Consider the following 18,960-nt stretch of genomic DNA (forward strand, 5'->3'; position numbering starts at 1 on the left):
AAGTTTATATCACAAAAATAGCACTCAAAAACTAAAATGACCAAAATAGCATTTTATCTTTTGAAAAATTTAAATTTTTTTATTTTTCAAAATTTGAAATCTTATCCCCAAAACCTCACTTCTCAACTCTAAACCCTAAAACCTAAACTCTAAACCCTAAACCCTAAATTCTAAACCCTAAACCCCACCCCTTGAGTGCTATTTTTGTGACCTTTAGTCTTGTGTACTAGTTTGGGAACAAAAACTTGATTTAGTGCTATTTTTGTCTTTTTCTCAATATATATCACCAAATAATATATGATTTTTCATTATTTACATGTTGATTTCTCATATAAACAGGTCAAAATTCATTTTTAATATATACAAAATAAGTTAATATGGTTCAAAATTTTCCAAAACTTAGATAATATTATGAAATTTAAAGTAATAAATAATACTAGAATAAGTTTTATCTGATATTTTTAAAATTAAATGTAATTATTTCTAAATTGATATTACATAAATATTCCAAATATATGCGGTTACAAAGCTATAATTTTACATAAATCCTAACTAATAAATTATAATTATGTTAAATTAATATTTAAAAACTTAAAATAATGTTGATTTTTTTAAAAACAACCTACGATTTATGGTTAGACATTTTTACAATTGCCATTTTTCCAGGCAGTTTTTTGGAATATACAAAATATTTATCAAGTGACAACGGATTGAACAATTATAATTTGTTATTTCTATTATTAATTAATAAGTGGGTTAATACCTTTTGGTACTGTTTGGAAACATGAATAACAATATAAATGAGAATTATTTGAAAATATAGATATAAGTATAAAGTATATTGCATTTTTAGTAATTTCATTAATATAATTAAATTAATTATTTTTTCATATTTAACTCAGTTTAACAATTTTATTAATTATATTACCTTAAAAATACATCACATCATTAATTATATTACCATAATAATAATAATGTAGATTTGTTTTTATTAGTTAATCAACATTAATTTTGCGCCAACAATAAAATTAAAAATGTAAAATAATTGGGTTTTGCATTGGTTAAACGTATATTTTATGTTTTTAATATACTATACTGTATTATTCTCAATTTTTTTCTTCATAGGGAATTTTTTGTCTAAAATTTGTTTATTTATTGTTGCAATGTTACTGTGGTTATATTCTTAATTTATGTCTCACTATTGCAATTGAGAAAATTAACCCTATTGTTATCATCTAAATATGATTATCATCTATTTTTATTTAGATACTTTTGATTTATTACAAAGTTTTATTTGATTTTGTTACATATAAACCATTTAAGTGTAACAATTTCTTCAGTTTATGATTTGTTTAGTAAAGTTATGAATTTTCTATCTATTTTTATTAACTTGGTTTTTGTTTTGAAGATCTAATTGTCTTAAAAATATTATCCTCCAGAAATATGAACTTTGAATAATCAGATAAATGATATCCAAGTTTTCATTGTATATTTTGTTATTAAAATCATGATGTTTTTGCTTATTATTTCTTATAGATGTTAATAGAAGATAGTGAATATCTGCTATTTTAATCAATGTTTAATAAATTGATAGTCTGCAACTATGCAATTATTCGGGATATATATGGGGATTAAACATTAACAAATTATTTGCTTATTTATTATTTATTATCTATTAAATATTTAAATATTTAGATTTAATTATAAAATTATTTGATGAATTAAAAATTGATACACAAAAAAAGACATAATTATAGACTTCTACTAACCTTGTTACTTAATTTACTCAATTCACAATAGTTTCGATCGAATTAGTCCAATTTAGACAGATTTAAAAACGATTTAAACCGATTTTGGATGATTTAAAACGATTTGAACGGTTTAAATTGGAGTTTAAGAAAATTGTTTGAACTATAAGTGATTTTCCGATTTAGAACATTTACTTTTTTGTGTTTCATCCATTTCATAAAGATAAATTTTTATATTTTATAAGTTTTAAAATTATAGAATTTATCACAGACAAACCTTTAGTTTTAAAATTATATTTATATTATAACTTTATTGATAAATTAAAATGTACATATTTAATTTAGTTACTTTAAACATCAGTTTTAACAATTTTTTAAAAAATTGATAAATGGTTCTAATAAGGAGATGACAATTCAACGACGTTTTGGAAAAAAAAAATACGAATAAGGAGATGGAGATGGCAATTCAACGACTTTTTGAAAGAAAAAAAATACGAATTAGGAAATGACAATTCAACGACCGTAGAACTAACTTCTTAAATATTTGAAGAATTACCGACCAAGAGTTAATATTATTGCATTTCCGCTGCATTAATATCGATATGAAGACTCTTCGTCTTTCAAATCATGAAATTCAAAGGTCGTAATAAGTAGTTGCAAAAAACAAAAAGAGTATTCCCCCACTAAAACTGTTTACCTACGTTAGTATCCGAATGGAGGAGCGGAACAAGTGCAGTTCTCATGTACATGCAGTTCATGCAGATTTCACCCGCCAACATTTGGTGGTGTTGATCTGTTTCTTTTTGTTTGGTCAATAAATAACTTTGTTACAACACATAACTTTAAAAATGTATTTATCTAGTTTTATGAATACAATATTTTTATTTTATTTTATTTACAACTTTAACAATTCAAAATTATCATTTTCTACTTATTATTTTTTGTCAAATAATTTTTAATTTTTATAAATAAGAAAATAAAAAAGTATAAGTATCTTATAAAACATTTACAAGCATTTCAGCCGATCCTATAACATCTAAAATATTTGTTTAGATATCTAAGTGTCATTTTTATTGTTTTAATATATGATCTATAGTTTTGAACTGATTTTATTATTCATAAGTTATAATAAATTATTTGATCTGGTTCTCTCATGCACTTGTCCTGCTTGATCTGTACTTGTCATGCTTGATCTGTATAATCTGCTTGATCTGTCTCGCTTGAACTGTTTTTACTATTCGAAGCCTTAGTATTTCCCCTCCCCCCCTTTATACATACTGACATACACATGACATAACACGTCAAAAGAAACATGAACTTACGTCAGAACCTACACAAGTACACATGATCAACTTCGATTTAAAGATTGAACATACGTTAACTCAATTATTTAACTCCATAAAGACACTTTAATGCATGATAATTTTCTACATATAACATTTAAATAATAATTTCTCCCTTTTGCGGAGCTATGTGTCATAGACTCCCACCATCATTATAAATGATCTCATCGCCTGCTTTCTCATCTACTTGTAACCATACAACTTCGCTACTCTGGTAGAGCAAAAAAAAAGAAGATATCGTTACCATCATCAATGGCGGAGAATAAGGTAAACCTGTCGATCAATGGACAATCAAAAGTGCCACCAGGTTTCAGATTCCATCCAACAGAAGAAGAGCTTCTCCATTACTATCTTTGCAAGAAAGTTCACTCTCAAAAGATAGATCTTGATGTCATTCGTGAAGTTGATCTCAACAAGCTTGAGCCTTGGGATATTCAAGGTTCTAACAATAAACCCGAATTAATATGAAAATATATAAAATTTTCTTTTCTATGAGGTTCAATTATTGAACCACTTTTGTAAGCAAATGCAGAAGAATGTAGAATCGGTTCAGCGCCGCAGACCGACTGGTACTTCTTCAGTCACAAGGACAAAAAATATCCAACGGGGACCAGGACAAACCGGGCAACAGTTTCCGGATTCTGGAAGGCGACTGGACGTGACAAGATCATCTACAGTTGTGTCAGGAGGATTGGATTGAGAAAGACGCTCGTGTTCTACAAAGGAAGAGCTCCCCATGGTCAGAAATCTGATTGGATCATGCATGAGTATCGCCTCGACGAGACTCCAACAACTAATGTAAGTATAGCTATTATCAATATTCATTATTTCATTGTAGGTTGTTACAAACAGATAGTCCAGAGTAGGCATTGTATTCGTTTCACTAAGACGAGGATGATAAATGTTTAAAAAAAAGTTTTGGCTCATAGAAAAAGAAAAAGAAGTTTTGGCTCATTTCATACCCGTGCCTAGATGAATAGGGGTCCAACGCGGTTTAAAAGAAAATATCCGCATATATAAAAACAATGTTTACAATGTTTTGTATTTTTTTCTTCAAAATATCTTACTTTTAAGATTGTTTCGAATTTTCATTTTATCATTAATCACTTGCTATTTCCTAACACATAAATAAACCAAATAAGGTTTGTTAGGATATGTAAAAAAGACTTTCTTGATTAAGCTTCTACAATACAAAATTTAAATATTCCTTTTTCATCGCTTGGAAAGTAAGACGTGCCAAATGTTTATGAATTTACTTGTAGGCATGGCATGCATCTTTCATTGTTTTCTGTTTATTATGCACCCAGTAGGCAGTAACTTGAACAGGTTGTATTTAGTTAAGGCGTCAAAGTCTTCATAAATCTCTTATTGCGTTTTAATTTCCATTATCAGGAATATTCAGATGTTGTAAGTGAAGATCCAATGAGCTACAACGAAGAAGGTTGGGTGGTATGTCGAGTGTTCAGGAAGAAGAACTATCAAAAGATCGACGACTCTCCTAAAATCACTCTATCTTCTTCACCTGGTGACACGGAGGAAAAGAGAAAGTCCACCACCTCCCACAACACTCAAAATGGCAACGTCTTGGACCACGTTCTTCTATACATGGACCGTTCCTGTCCCAACATCTGCATGCCCGAGCGCCAAACCACGATCCAACGTCAACATAATCAAGACGATATTTTATTCATGCAACTTCCAAGTCTTGAGACACCCAAATCCGAGGACCTGGTCTACCAAAGTTTAAAGATTCCAAACCAGCTCGATTCCTCTCTGGTTCAAGAGAAGAAAAACGGCAGACCGGTTTGCAGTAATTGGGCTAGTCTTGACCGGCTAGTGGCGTGGCAGTTGAACAACGGTCATCATAAGTGTGATCGTGCGAGTTTTGATGAAGAAGAGGAAGATGGTGATACCATGATGCAGCGTTGGGATCTTCACTGGAGTAATGATGATCATGTTGATCTTTGGAGTAGTTTCACTGAATCTTCTTCATCCCCTTCGTCTTTAGATCCTCTTCTTCATTTATCTGTATGATTGTATATTCACGTAACATACATATATACAAAAATCGGAGAAAAAAGTCTGAGGCATCCTTGAAACGCGGCGTTTTGCTCTGGTTGCGACCCCGAGTGCGACAAAGTGACATCCTTCGCTTCTCACCTCCGGCGTCTTTCACGGCGTCGGAACCCCCTTCCACCGTCCCTCTCAGGCCCTCCCCTCCTCATGGGGAAGAGAAAGAAACTGAAACCAAAATCCCCTTCGTCTGCCTCCCCTCGAGGTAGCTCGAGCAGCTCAACAAACTCCACCCAAACCTCTGGCGTGAAGAAGCATTTGACTCCGGTCTTTGCTCCAGTAGCCCCGATTGAGAATGCCTCAGCAGTCATTGCGACCGACTCAGTCAATTCTTCCCCATCGGGCAGGAATCTGACGACTAGGTCAATTGTGCCTGATCCAATTGATGCCACAGTGGCTGCGCCGGAAACGGTACCTGCTGTCCCATCTGATACTCTTGTTAACACCGGTGGAGAGACTCCAGTGCTAGCATCTATCAACCTGTCTGCGCCAACCGCTAACGCGGTGAACCCAGAAGATGCTATAGTAGCTCAACCGACTGAGAAACAAGTTGCTCCTTTTGCAACGCCTGCTACCACTGGCGGAGAGATCCCTGTGCTAGCTTCAACCAACCCTTCTGCGCAAGCTGCTCCTGCGGTAAACCCAGAGAATGCAAACAAGGCTTCTACCTCCAAGGCTGCTGTTCCTCCTAATTCAGATGAATGGGTAAACATGGTGAAAGGAAGGTACAAGAAATTGGAGAAAAAAGGCACAGCTTTCACTCTACCATCGGGTGAGGCGTGTGTCAAGATTCCAAACTCGGTAATTGAGAACAACAAGAAGGGCTGGGAGTCCTTCATAATTGGGCAATTCTACTCAGACCCCCCTGCTCAAAATCTGATCCACAACATTGTGAATGGAATCTGGAGTAAGAGGTTCAGAGACATAACTGTTTCGAAGCTTGAAGGGAACGCCTTCCTGATCCGTATCCCTAATGCAAGCACCAGGGAGCGGGTCCTCCATCAAAAGCTGTGGCAGATTGAAGGACAGACTATGTTTGTCGCAAACTGGGAGCCCGGAGTAATACCGGTGAAACCTGAACTCTCCACTGCGCCCATCTGGTTAGAACTGAGAGGTGTTCCCTTTCAATTCTTCAACGAGGAGGGCCTTGAGCGCATTGCTGGCCTCGTCGGACACCCGAAGTTTCTCCACCCAGCCACGGCAAACAAGACGATTCTTGATGTGGCTAAAGTCTTTACTATTATAGACCCCAGAGTGCCTCTACCGGAAGCGGTCAATGTCCAGTTTGATTCGGGAGATATTCGGCGTATTGCTGTCTCCAGCCCTTGGATGCCTCCAGTCTGCTCTTACTGTAAGGAAGTGGGTCACAGTATAAAGCGCTGTAGGTCTGCCCCGATAACTTGCCCGGCATGTAAGTCCTCTGCTCACTCGACTGAAAACTGTCCTCGTGCTAAGCAGCAGAAGAAGACTGAGAAGAAGCAAAAGAAAACTCCGGCACAACAGCAATACGTTGTCAAAACTGTTACTGCCACACCTTCGATCCAACAACAGGAGGTTGTTCCTGCGAGTAACGGAAACCTTCAGAAACCGCCTGACTGGAAAGGTAAAGGCATCGCAGTCGCGACTCAAGACTCGGATTCGGATCAACCTTCTGATGTCGAGCCAGACTCTTCTGATGTCCCCTCCTCTGCTTCTGATCGTGAAGAAGGAGAGTACATTACAGTCACTAGAAAGAAGAAAACCCGAAAGGGTGGGGTAAAGAACCCCACAAAACACTAATCAGTTTTTATGTGTACAGAAACTTTTTGTTGGAACGTCCGCGGATTTAATAAATCATCGCACCGGCGCGGGTTTAAAAAATGGTTTAGGAGCAATAATTGCACTTTTGGGAGTCTACTTGAGACTCATGTTAAGCAGCCAAAGCAGCAGAAATTTATCAACAGCCTTCTTCCTGGTTGGTTATTTGACGCTAATTATGCCTACTCTGATCTTGGAAAGATCTGGATATTGTGGCACCCAAGCGTTCAGGTATCGGTGATATCAAGATCTCTTCAAATGGTAACATGTGACGTCCTGTTCCCTGAAGCCTCCGAATCTGTTATTTTCTCCTTTGTATATGCATCAAATGATGTTGATATGAGACAGTCTCTCTGGAACGAGATTGCCTCTCTCTCTGGCAGTCAAGCGCTTGTGGGCAAAGCTTGGTGTGTCCAAGGTGATTTCAATCAAGTTCTTGACCCCTCGGAAAACTCGTTCGCTAGAAGTCCAAATGTCGACTGCCAAACCAGGATCTTTAAACAAACCCTCATCGACTCTTCTCTAGTTGACCTCAACTTCAGAGGATCCTCGCATACCTGGTGGAATAAGCAGAAGGAGCAACCTATTGCTAAGAAGCTTGATCGCATATTGGTAAATGACTCTTGGAACGTTCTATTCCCTCTGGCTTTGGGAACCTTTGGACCTCCAAGCTTCTCTGATCACGCATCTATGCACGTCTCTCTCTCTTCTGGTCTGCCTAAACAGAAAAAGCCTTTTCGGTTTTTTAACTTCCTGCTGAAGAATGAGTGTTTCCTGCCTATTATTGCTGACTCCTGGTTCTCTTCAACTGTATACGGAACTGCAATGTTTAGAGTTGCACGAAAGCTGAAAATGCTAAAGGCTGTTATCCGGGAGTTTAGTAAAGCTAACTATTCTGGTATTGAGAAGCGAACCGCTGAGGCTCATGAAGCTCTGTTACTAGCTCAACAAAGAACTCTACTGGATCCCTCCTCTTCTAACGCCGCCACTGAGCTCGAGCTTCAACGAACTTGGTCAATCCTATCAGCAGCCGAAGAGGGGTTTTTTCTTCAGAAGTCTAGAGTCACTTGGCTGGATGTGGGTGATAATAACACCCCATATTTTCACAGAATGGCTAGCTCTCGCCAAGCCATTAACCATATCCACTTCCTTGAAGACTCCTCGGGCAATAGGATTCGCTCTCAAAGCCAAATTCAAGACCATTGTGTAGAGTTCTTTACTAGCTTGCTGTCTCCAGTGGTCTCACCGCCTCTGTTTGCGCAGAGTGATATCTCTTCATTGCTCAACTTCACTTGCTCGCAAGCTCAGCAAGCAGAGCTATCTGCTTCTTTTACCAATGACGAAATCAAAGAGGCTTTCTTCTCCCTTCCCAGAAACAAGGCCAGTGGCCCTGACGGGTTTCCGGCCGAGTTCTTCACTTCATGCTGGTCTGTTATAGGTGGGGAAGTGGTCGCAGCGGTTCAGGAGTTCTTCTCCTCCGGTAAACTTCTCTCCCAGCTGAATGCTACGAACCTGGTTTTAATCCCGAAGATCACGAACGCATCAAAGATGACAGATTTCAGGCCGATTTCCTGCCTCAACACGATCTACAAAGTTATTTCGCGGCTTCTCGCAGGCAGACTTAAGAGCATTCTCGAGCTAGTTATCTCTCACTCTCAGACGGCATTTATGCCGGGTCGCCTTCTAACTGAGAATGTCCTCTTAGCAACAGAGATCGTCCATGGCTATAACAAGCGTAATGTGGAGAGAAGCGCAATGCTAAAGGTGGACCTCCGCAAAGCATTCGACTCAGTCAGGTGGGATTTTGTTCTCGCAACCCTTAGGGGCCTCAGCATCCCAGACATTTTCATCGACTGGATCCGTCAGTGTATTTGCTCCCCCTCCTTCTCACTCATTGTGAATGGCCAGAGCTGTGGATACTTTAAAGGGACACAAGGTCTCCGCCAAGGAGATCCCTTGTCGCCTTACTTGTTTGTGCTCACAATGGAAGTATTCTCGGGCCTCCTTGCTTCTCGCTTCGATTCAGGCTACATCTGTTATCACCCGAAGACTCACGATCTTCAGATCTCTCACCTCATGTTTGCTGATGATGTCATGATTTTCTTCGATGGGGGAGGCTCTTCTCTATATGGTATTAACGAGACGCTCGAAGACTTCGCGGGTTGGTCTGGACTATCGATGAACAGAGATAAGACGCAGCTTTTTCATGCAGGCTTGAGTCAAGATGAAACCACAGAACTGCAAAGTCATGGCTTCTCGACTGGCACTTTACCAATTCGCTACTTAGGTCTGCCACTCATGAGTAGGAAGCTGAAAATCTCTGAGTATGCTCCTCTGCTTGATAAGATCACATCTCGCTTCAACTCTTGGTCTTCAAAGTCTTTGTCTTTTGCGGGCCGTAGGATCCTCATATCAACGGTGATAAATGGTACAGTTAACTTCTGGTCCCAAACGTTCACGCTACCCAAAGGCTGTATAAAGCGCATTGAATCTCTTTGCGCGCAATTCCTTTGGTCAGGTTCTATTGATCGGAGAGGTTATGCAAAAGTTGCTTGGGCATCTGTGTGCCTACCTAAATCTGAAGGAGGTCTAGGTCTTCGTAGGTATGCAAATTGGAACACAACTCTGTTACTGCGATTGATATGGCTTCTATTCGCAGGCGGTGGGTCCTTATGGGTAGCATGGCATAAGCGACACCACTGCCCCACGTCCCATTCATTCTGGACCCAAGCTGAGTCACAAGCACATTCATGGAACTGGAAATGTGTCCTCCGGCTGCGAACTCTAGCTACTCAATTTCTACGCTGTGATGTAGGAGATGGAAAACTTGCGTCCTTCTGGCATGATTCTTGGTCTCCTATGGGCCCTCTCATTCAGTCAATTGGTGAAGATGGCCCTCGTAGACTTCGAACTCCTGCCCACTCAACTGTTAGACAGGCCTGTAACACTCTGGGATGGACTTTGCCTTCGCCACGATCAGACTCGGAGATATCACTTCATACTTACCTGACTACCATTGATAACCCCTTCCACTCGGTAGTAGAGGATCACTACTCTTGGGCTACTGCTGGTTGTAGGGGAAGCTATTCTTCGAGCAAAACTTGGGACATCCTTCGACCCCGAGGACAAATACAACCCTGGTCCAAGATCATCTGGTTCAAGGGCTCAGTACCGAAGCTTGCCTTCAATATGTGGGTGTCTCATCTTGACAGGCTGCCTACTAGACAAAGACTTGCTGATTGGGGAATGAACATTCTTAATGTTTGCTGCATCTGCTCTTCATCGCCTGAGACAAGAGATCACTTGCTTCTCTCTTGCAACTACGCAGCTCAAATTTGGAATCAGGTTTTCATCAGACTGGGATCTCCTTCTTCACTGCTGTACCAGTGGTCTGACCTAATCAGCTGGCTGCAGGAACATCAACCGCGAGAGACAAAATTGCTGCGTCTGTTAGCCTCTCAAGCTGTGGTGTATTGTATCTGGAAGCAGCGTAACAACCTTCTCCATAACAATACAACCATATCTGCCCACACTGTCTTCAAAGAGATAAACAGAATGATCATTAACACGATTCATGCTAGGAGAGGACGGCGTCGGTTCCATAACCTGTTGCAACACTGGCTGATATAAGCTAGTCGTTGGTCTGCTGCTTAACTGCTTACTCTAATGCTTTCTTGTTTTTACTTTTTTTGCCAAGAAACCATTTGTATAGGATGCAATTTGTAACCTTTCACTTTCATTTATGAAATATTAACATATTTAGCAAAAAAAAAACATACATATATACAATACATAAAATATATACTTGTATTTCTGCATAAATAAACAAATTAAGTTTGTTAACAGTGTCTCACATACAGTGTATAACGTCTACATTTTGGGGTTGATAAAATGTGTTTTTATTAAATGACTAAGAATACTGAGAAAGTATCATTGTCGTTTTTGACGATTGACATGTTTAATCAATGAAGTGATATTTGTTCTGACTTCGATAACAATAAGTGTATCAAATAATGACTGGGTAATAAGATTCTCGCTTCGTTATAATTAATTCAACTTTTGGTCCGACTACGTTACCTTTTGGTTTTCGTTGGAGATTCCTCATGTCTTATTCTTCGTGCAAATACGACAATCTATTTACCACATTTTTTTTTGTCATATAAACTTGCGGACTGCAAAAACTTTGTAGGCCTAAAGACTAATTCCATGAGGTCTTGCATACGGATACGTGTTATCTTATCGTTCAAAGGCGGCTAGGTGGCTAGTGCGAGTTGAACCCATGTGGTAGTAGTTCTAGCCATGACCCCTTTAACACTTGAATTAACGCATCCTAGTTTTCTATTTACCACATCTTATTACATAACGTTGTTGGAACTCGTTTTTGACAAAGTGGTACAGATCATTTTTTCGATAGATTTTCAACGGAGACGTATGTCGGAAGAACCGGAATTTGAACACGATGTAATATTACTGTGAACACTATGAGTTAGTGTGTTTGATTGTCAAAATCGAAGTTGTGTTGAATGAGAAATGGAAGTCCAAAATAAATGACATGCAAAGTTTATAAAACTTTAAATTTGGCTAAATAGAAAAAATGAGTCATTTTTGGATGTATTGGTTTAAATTTAAATATATTCATAAATATTTTATGTTTATTCGAGCATGAAAAATGTAAACCCATACAAAGTATTTTTGGTTTGAATTGATTTGGTCAAAACCAATTACTACTTGTCAAACGTGAGTAATGGAGAATCAATTATATTATTGCACTTAATAGCAATATATACGTTTGGTTTCATTCATGGCTACATAACGTTTCTTAAACTTTTTGAAGTTAAATAGAAACATGTGAAAGCTCATTCAGACGAACAGACATAAAACAATTCCTCGTATTAGTATTTTCGTATATCACTTAGATTTTTCTTTTAAGTCTCAGAGTATACACAAAACTAGTTTCGCCAGACTTTTGATAGAGTGACGCAAATCAAAAGATTTTTTGCAGTTGTATCTTGAAACTCATTACGTTATCGAACCATTACACAACGAGACGTATTTTGAGTTAAGGAAATAGATAATATATCGCCTCTGCAGTTGTATCATTCTTTTCTTAATCTTTGGTATAATCTTATCAAATTTATGCTTTACAATATTCAGTTCTCCGTAGTTTATATAATACGGTCCCATCAAACGTAACTCTTAGTTGTTTCTTATTTCACTACAAAAGACATTTTCTAAAAGAAATGCTAATAAAATATAATATTTTGGAAATAACTGAAGAATCGCCAAAAAAAAATACTGAAGAAATGTCGAAGAAATACTGAAGAATTAAGGAAGCACCTTACACTACTGGTTAAGATTTAAAAGATTCTACACCCAATTCTAGGTTCGAATCCCAGACTATGCAATTTCTTGCAGATAATATGATGCAAAGTTTATCGGAGGTTCCAGAGTACTGTAGGCCAAGCCGTTCGTTGTGTTTGTCTTCTGCGGAGAGAGACTGTCCATCGAGGATGGCAGACATGCAGAATGTAGAAACCGAAATTTATACCATCGATTTCTGTTAAATTAGGAAAGCCAAGCGGACCTAACTTTCTTAGACGTCCCAAATTTCTACTGAGACAAACGTCAAGTGATCAGAATACAAAATACAAACTAAATATTGATAAAAACGAAAAGTGAGCCAAAGATGTATTATTCCGAATTTGCATAAGCGCGAGTACAAGAGGTAAGAGCCTTGGCCGCAAGAGCTGTCGTCGAGTTCCCTAGTTCTAGTAACCTAAGACTTGCAAAAACCTAATTGAGTCGCAGCTCGATAAAAACGGAAAGTTGCCTATTGCTCTAAGTCTGCTCTGGATGTAAAAAAGCTCTCATGAACCTCTCGCCTTAGACTCCCTTACATACTCCCTCTAAGTCGGTTTGCCCCTTCCTTTTCTTCCCTTGGGTCGAGTTTATCGTAAAACAGAAATATTTCATTTTTCTTCATGATTATCTTTGGAAACTTGACATTTATCCTTTCATGTGAATAGAATCGCATGTGAGCTTTTGCCGCGTTTTAGACGTCTTTTGGACTTTCTCAATTTTGAGTGTTTTTATGAATTCTTTAAGAAATCACCTTCGATACGACACTTGTTTTATAAAAGAGTTCAAATCGATCGTATAGCCGAGGTAATTGTTGTTTAAGTTATAACCGAACTTATACGAGAAAATAAGCATTCGCGATTTTTATCGTAAAGTTTCAACGGTAACTCCGATTGAGATGAAACAAGGGACAGTGAGGTCTTGGTTTCATGGAGAGAGCTACAGTGATGAGATGAGAGTGTATAATATTGATATTACAAACTGTCCGGGGCAGACAGTGCTCGCCGCATAGCGAGCAGGCTGGACGTATCGCATATTGCGAGCGGGACGGGACGGACCGCGCTAGCCATGTGGCGAGCGGGCTGGGATGAACCACGCTCGCCATATGGTGTGCAGGCCGGGACAAACCGCGCTCGCAATATGGCGAGCGGGCCGGGACGAACCGCGCTCACCATATGGCGAGTGGGACGGGACAGACCACGTTCGCCAAGCTGGGTCGGGCCGGATCAAAATTCGGCTTCCTTCGGATGATGACGGATTTCGTCGTTTGTTTTCCCAAGGCTGTTTATCGAAGAGATTGGATTTCTCAATTTGAGAACTTGTCGTGTAATTTTTTTTTCCGAAGATTTATTACAAATTACTTGTTACGAGAAACATTTATGGGGTCTTTCAATCATTGATTTCGTCGTGACCGATTTTGACCTCAACACAGAACCGTCCGTAATCCAAGTGTTTCGGAGAGAGCTTTACTGTGGAATCCTTATTTGTGGAGCTATCAATATCGCATATGTTGCATGTAGTTGATTATCATATGTAATAGTTAGAGATTATAGGATGATGTGATGTGTTACTCAACGTTAAAAAAAATACTGAAAAAAACTTACAAATAAACTTTTGTCGGGATTTCTTCTGCAATTACCGAAAAATTTCTAACAAATCTGTATTTGTCGGTAATTACCGATAAAGTATCTAAGAAATTTTCCGTAGAAATATTATTTTGATGAAATCCCGAGTAAAAGTAATCCTCGAGAAAAATGTTTACTTCATTGGGGATCTGTTTATCTCCATTGAATTGATTCTTATACTCTGTTAGATTAAAGAATTTCAGCATCCACATTTGTTGTCTTGGTTCCGTTTCATCCTCCTGAAATACAAATATTAATAGTGTTACCAAGTTTAACCTATTTATTCAACAATGATCAATGTAGTGTTTCCCATCTATGATGAGAAGAAGGTAAAGAAAGCTTATCAGTAAGAGAATAACCAACTAATACTCTCCAAAAATTATTTTAATTTACACCATCAACTACGTATTATTTTATCAGATGTCGACGGATCATTATTGTTCACTCTATTCTCGGCTTCTACAGTAGCATTATGCATTGGTTATGTCTCCGATCTCATCAAAACACATTCAATAAATGTACAATGGGTCGCAAAAGGTTATCTCTTATATAATAAAAGAGAAGCATTGTAATAAATGCATTCACACTATAATAGACATGTGTGAGCCTCTGAATTGATAATAAATATGTTAACGCGTTCATACTATATTCATAAATGTGTTCACACTATGTATTTTGTATTTTTTAATATAAAACTCACATACATGATTTCAATAAAATTCTGAATTTTTTGGTTCAAAAAAAAATTAGATGAATCAAAAGCAAAACTATATATATATTATTTTTATTGTTTACGGATAAAATTGAACAAAATGTTCATAAATTTTGATTCGATTTGTTATCCGTTTTGATTTGAACCAAAAAATCTAGATATCCGTAAACTCTACGAAATAAATCAAATACTAAAATACAATATCCAAAAAGAAGCAAATCACAAATACCAATATTTTTAGGAACAAATATCTAATTTGATCTGTTATATGCATATATATACAAATACGTAAAAAGTTATATATATATATGTGTTATATATATTATACTTTATATCAATTTTACAATATTTTTATGAATTAAATTTATTATATTAGGTACTAGAATTTAAAAAATTAAAAAATGTTTTATTTTTGTAATAAAATGTTATTATTAATTTTTTCAATTATTTTTAAAATTTTATTTTATTTACGGTTCAAATCGGATATTCTTTAAAATTCTAAAACATTTTGGATATCCGAATCACCGAATATCTAGGTGGCTAAAGATCGAATCGAAACGAATGCTTCCAAATACCCATATTTTCGATCTGTGCCCATCCCTATTTACGGATACAATTTTATTTTTTTTATATGAAAAAATGACTAACTTCAAGGCCTTTTTATTTAAAATTAATTTTAATTTTATCTTTCATGTATTATTTTGAACAAAAATATTATTTAATATTAATTAACAATATCTTTATTTATTTGTCAACTATTTTTATATTATATTTTTTATATACACATATATGTGCACCTTAATGTGAGTTCCTTATAACTAAGTATTCACCACAACTGAAATATCCAATTTTTCTGAAAGTTGAATTTTTTTTCTTAATGTTTCTTTCACTATCGACAAAATTGTAATGAAATGATTTATCTTAATAATTTTTTTTTAATTTTTGTTAAACTATTATCCACTTAGAAACTATAGTATGAAACTATTTGTTCGACATGACGACTATCTAAAATTTATAACATAAAAATAAATAGATAATATTAATTTTCGATTTTTCCCGAAGAAAAAACTAAAAAATCAAACATTTTAACCGAATAAACTAAAATGATATTAATTTAAAATAAGTTATATTTTAGAAGATTAAAAGCTAAAAAAAACCTTAAAACCGAACCAATATCCAGATTAAACAGATTTAATATTTTTTTATTAAAAATAACAAAACTAATAATCACATTTCGTGCAAGACGCAGATTATTACCTAGTACATGATTATCCTGGTCTCCTTTCAGTTCCCTCTGTCACTCGCTTTTTGCACTCGGGCTTCTCTACCGTCTGACCTACTCTGGGTTCTCACCGTTTGGTCAGATAAACTATACAATTTCGTCTTTTTCGAAAAATGGATCCCAAAACCCTGAATCTTTATATCTAGTTACAAACAATTTATATATAATAATTTACAAATCTTATAAATCCATATTATATATAACTTAATATTTTTATAATTGTTTAAAATTTGTAATTAAGATTTTATAAATAATGTATAAGAAGTTGTACAGTCCCTTACAGTGCCGGCTTTGAGGGTGTGTTAGAGGTGAGTAGCACATGGCCCTACTTTTTTTATCATAATTTCTTTAAAATTCAGGGTCCACTTTTTTTCTGAAACTGTTATTATCCAACAAATATACAGAGAGGAAGGTGAAGTAAAGAAAAAAATATGTGTGGCTTTGGGATGAAAAGAGAAACCACAAACACGTGACTTTAACCTATTTAATACTACAAGTCTACAACTCACAATTTTTTTACACGTCATTGCTTTCCTGATTTTTAGCATTATTTTAAGCAAAAATTTTACGGATCTATGAATCATTTCACATATAGCACAGGGTCTACCAACACTTTGAGCCGGGCCTGGTCCCTTATAAGAACTTACATCATTTATAAGAGTTTATAAAACTGTTATTTTCTTATATTCATAAGAAAAATGTATATGAGCTTCAGAACAAATGTATATGAACCCTTAAGAATATTGCCAATATTTCACGAAATGATGAAACAAGCAAATAACTATTTAACTGATAAATGTAAATTATTTTGCCAATACGTAAGCAAACTATCTTAAATTAAGGACATATTTAGTGAATACCTTAGATCTTATATTGATTTATGGTGTTTTGCTGAAACTTTATTCCGAATCTACTGAAGAGCATCAATTTATATATAATAGAAATACTTTATTCAAATGAGATATAAAATATTATTTTCATATCCCATGTCACATAAATTTAGTGTGTTAGGGTTGATTTGAACCCGTATCGCTTAATTATTTTTGGTATTTTGCTGAAATTTTATTCCGATTCTATAGTTTATATATTGTAAAAATACTTTATTCAAATGAGATATAAAGTATTATTTTCATATCCGCATGTCATACAAATCTAGTGTGTTAAGGTTGATTTGAACAAAAAGTGTTGATTTGAACTGTACCACTTAATTATTTTCAACAAAAATCGTAATATTTTTTTTATTCAGTTAAATAAAAATCAAATCAACCCAAAACTTCACAAATACTCTATTAAATACAGTCACGTAAGTGTACACTCAAACTTACCATTTTATAAAAATAAGTCGAGGGTAAATTTCTGATTCTAGGGATTTTTTCAAAACAATGGGACCAGAACAGAACAGATGGTAAGTCATCTATCATAATTTTATTTTGTTTCTATTTTATTAATTTAAAAAGAGTTGGAAAATAGTTTTCAACTTTTCTGATCAGGACTACTGCTAGTTTAATACTTGAAGAAGACTTATGATACATATGTTATATGTATGAAAGCAATGTCAAATTTTGGGATATGCCGACAGATACTCCAACAACAATGAGTGTGCCTTATATTAAATCAGAAGACAAGTAAATAATTGTGTCTTAATATAGACGATAAAGTCTCTATAGACTGATGATGAACACTTATATATTACTCCATCCGTTTCAATGTTTTGATTTGATGCACAAAGATTAAGAAATTTAACTTTTTCTAAAAAGTGACTTTAAAAATATAATTTAGAAATCATTCAGCCAATTATAAAAATGTCTGTAAAATCTAATTGATTACACAGTTTTTAATAAAGTTAAAAGTAATATAAAATATTAAAACATTATCTATTTTGAAACAACAAACACCTCTAAAACATCATCTATTATGAAACAGAGGGAATATTAATTTCAAATAATTTTTTGTTTCTTGATTTTATAATTCACTAACTCTTATATATTTGGTTTTTGTATATTTTGGTTACATTCTTTGAGGTTTCTTATGTATATTTACTATAAATTGCAAATATGTTTTAAAATGTAATTTTAAATAATAACACCAAAATGTTTCAAAATAACTGGTAACATCAAATATAGTTCATTATTTTTCCAAGGAAATAACATGTGTAACTATTTAATAGAAATGCAGTTGATAATAGATGTCAATCTGTATAAAGTTTTTTTTGGCAACATTAGATTTTATTATTATTAGAATGTCCATTAGATTACATAATTTTGTGACATGACTAACTCTAGCAGCTTTAAATAGTACTAGAGATTAACCGGCGCACCCGTGCGAGTATTGGTTCTTACACTTTTATACATTGATATTTGTTTTTCATAATTAGCATTATATATTTTAGATGAGTCATAATATAACTAATTGTATTCAAAAGACCATAATCGAATCGGATAATATGATTATTTTTGGTACAAATATTCGAACCCGTTTCAGATACATTTGTTATTTAGATATTTTAGGTTCATATACATCAAAACCGAATTCATCCAAACCCATAAAGACTCCACTCAAAACTCACACATAAATTTATAATATTTAAGCAGGACCTAATTTCAAAAAAAAAACCGAAAGCCGAAAAGAACAATCCGTACCTAAATGGATAGCCACTGTTAATGCTTAAGTGATTTTATAAACTAATAAAAATGACTATTTATATGTGTTTAGCTAAATTAAGTGAAATTGAAAAAGTTTTTTTAATTAGTAAAATAATTATATGGAATGAAAACTTAAATGACAATAAATGTAATACAGTTTTATTATTTTGATTTAAGTTATTATATTATTCACAAAAACATGTTTTTGAATTAATTTTTTGGCTACGTAATTTTTTCACCGATTGAAACCAAAATACAAAGTTTTAGTAAAACAAACTAAACCAAATGTTTAACCATATGAAAAATCTAGTTATTTTATATTTTGATTTTAGAATTGGCATAAAGTTAATGTTGATTAACTAATAAATAAAAATCTGCAG

The 18,960-nt window shown here is 35.0% G+C and overlaps 2 protein-coding genes across 2 annotated transcripts; both read left to right on the forward strand.

The window, feature by feature from the left end:
* Positions 1 to 133: 133 nt before the first annotated feature.
* On the forward strand, positions 134 to 5,183 carry LOC103840139 (NAC domain-containing protein 12). The gene is made up of 3 exons (XM_009116611.3): positions 134 to 3,530; positions 3,624 to 3,889; positions 4,484 to 5,183. Exons 1-3 carry the CDS (start codon positions 3,344 to 3,346, stop codon positions 5,123 to 5,125), a joined length of 1,095 nt encoding a protein of 364 aa, XP_009114859.1. The 5' UTR covers positions 134 to 3,343; the 3' UTR covers positions 5,126 to 5,183.
* Positions 5,184 to 5,256: 73 nt separating this feature from the next.
* LOC103840138 lies at positions 5,257 to 7,034 on the forward strand. The gene has a single exon (XM_009116610.3). It carries the CDS (start codon positions 5,315 to 5,317, stop codon positions 6,941 to 6,943), a length of 1,629 nt encoding a protein of 542 aa, XP_009114858.1. The 5' UTR covers positions 5,257 to 5,314; the 3' UTR covers positions 6,944 to 7,034.
* Positions 7,035 to 18,960: the final 11,926 nt, after the last annotated feature.

The sequence above is a fragment of the Brassica rapa genome, chromosome A09 (genome assembly GCF_000309985.2).
Source record: "Brassica rapa cultivar Chiifu-401-42 chromosome A09, CAAS_Brap_v3.01, whole genome shotgun sequence".
In the NCBI taxonomy this organism is placed as follows: domain Eukaryota; kingdom Viridiplantae; phylum Streptophyta; class Magnoliopsida; order Brassicales; family Brassicaceae; genus Brassica; species Brassica rapa.

What these genes read in the sequence shown, in the direction of transcription:
- LOC103840139 (XM_009116611.3), top strand. Translation starts at nt 3,344, where the DNA reads ATGGCGGAGAATAAGGTAAACCTGTCGATCAATGGACAATCAAAAGTG. An exon ending in TGAGCCTTGGGATATTCAAG is followed by an intron (nt 3,531 to 3,623) that starts GTTCTAACAATA and finishes AAGCAAATGCAG; the next exon opens with AAGAATGTAGAATCGGTTCA. An exon ending in ACGAGACTCCAACAACTAAT is followed by an intron (nt 3,890 to 4,483) that starts GTAAGTATAGCT and finishes TTCCATTATCAG; the next exon opens with GAATATTCAGATGTTGTAAG.
- LOC103840138 (XM_009116610.3), top strand. Translation starts at nt 5,315, where the DNA reads ATGGGGAAGAGAAAGAAACTGAAACCAAAATCCCCTTCGTCTGCCTCC.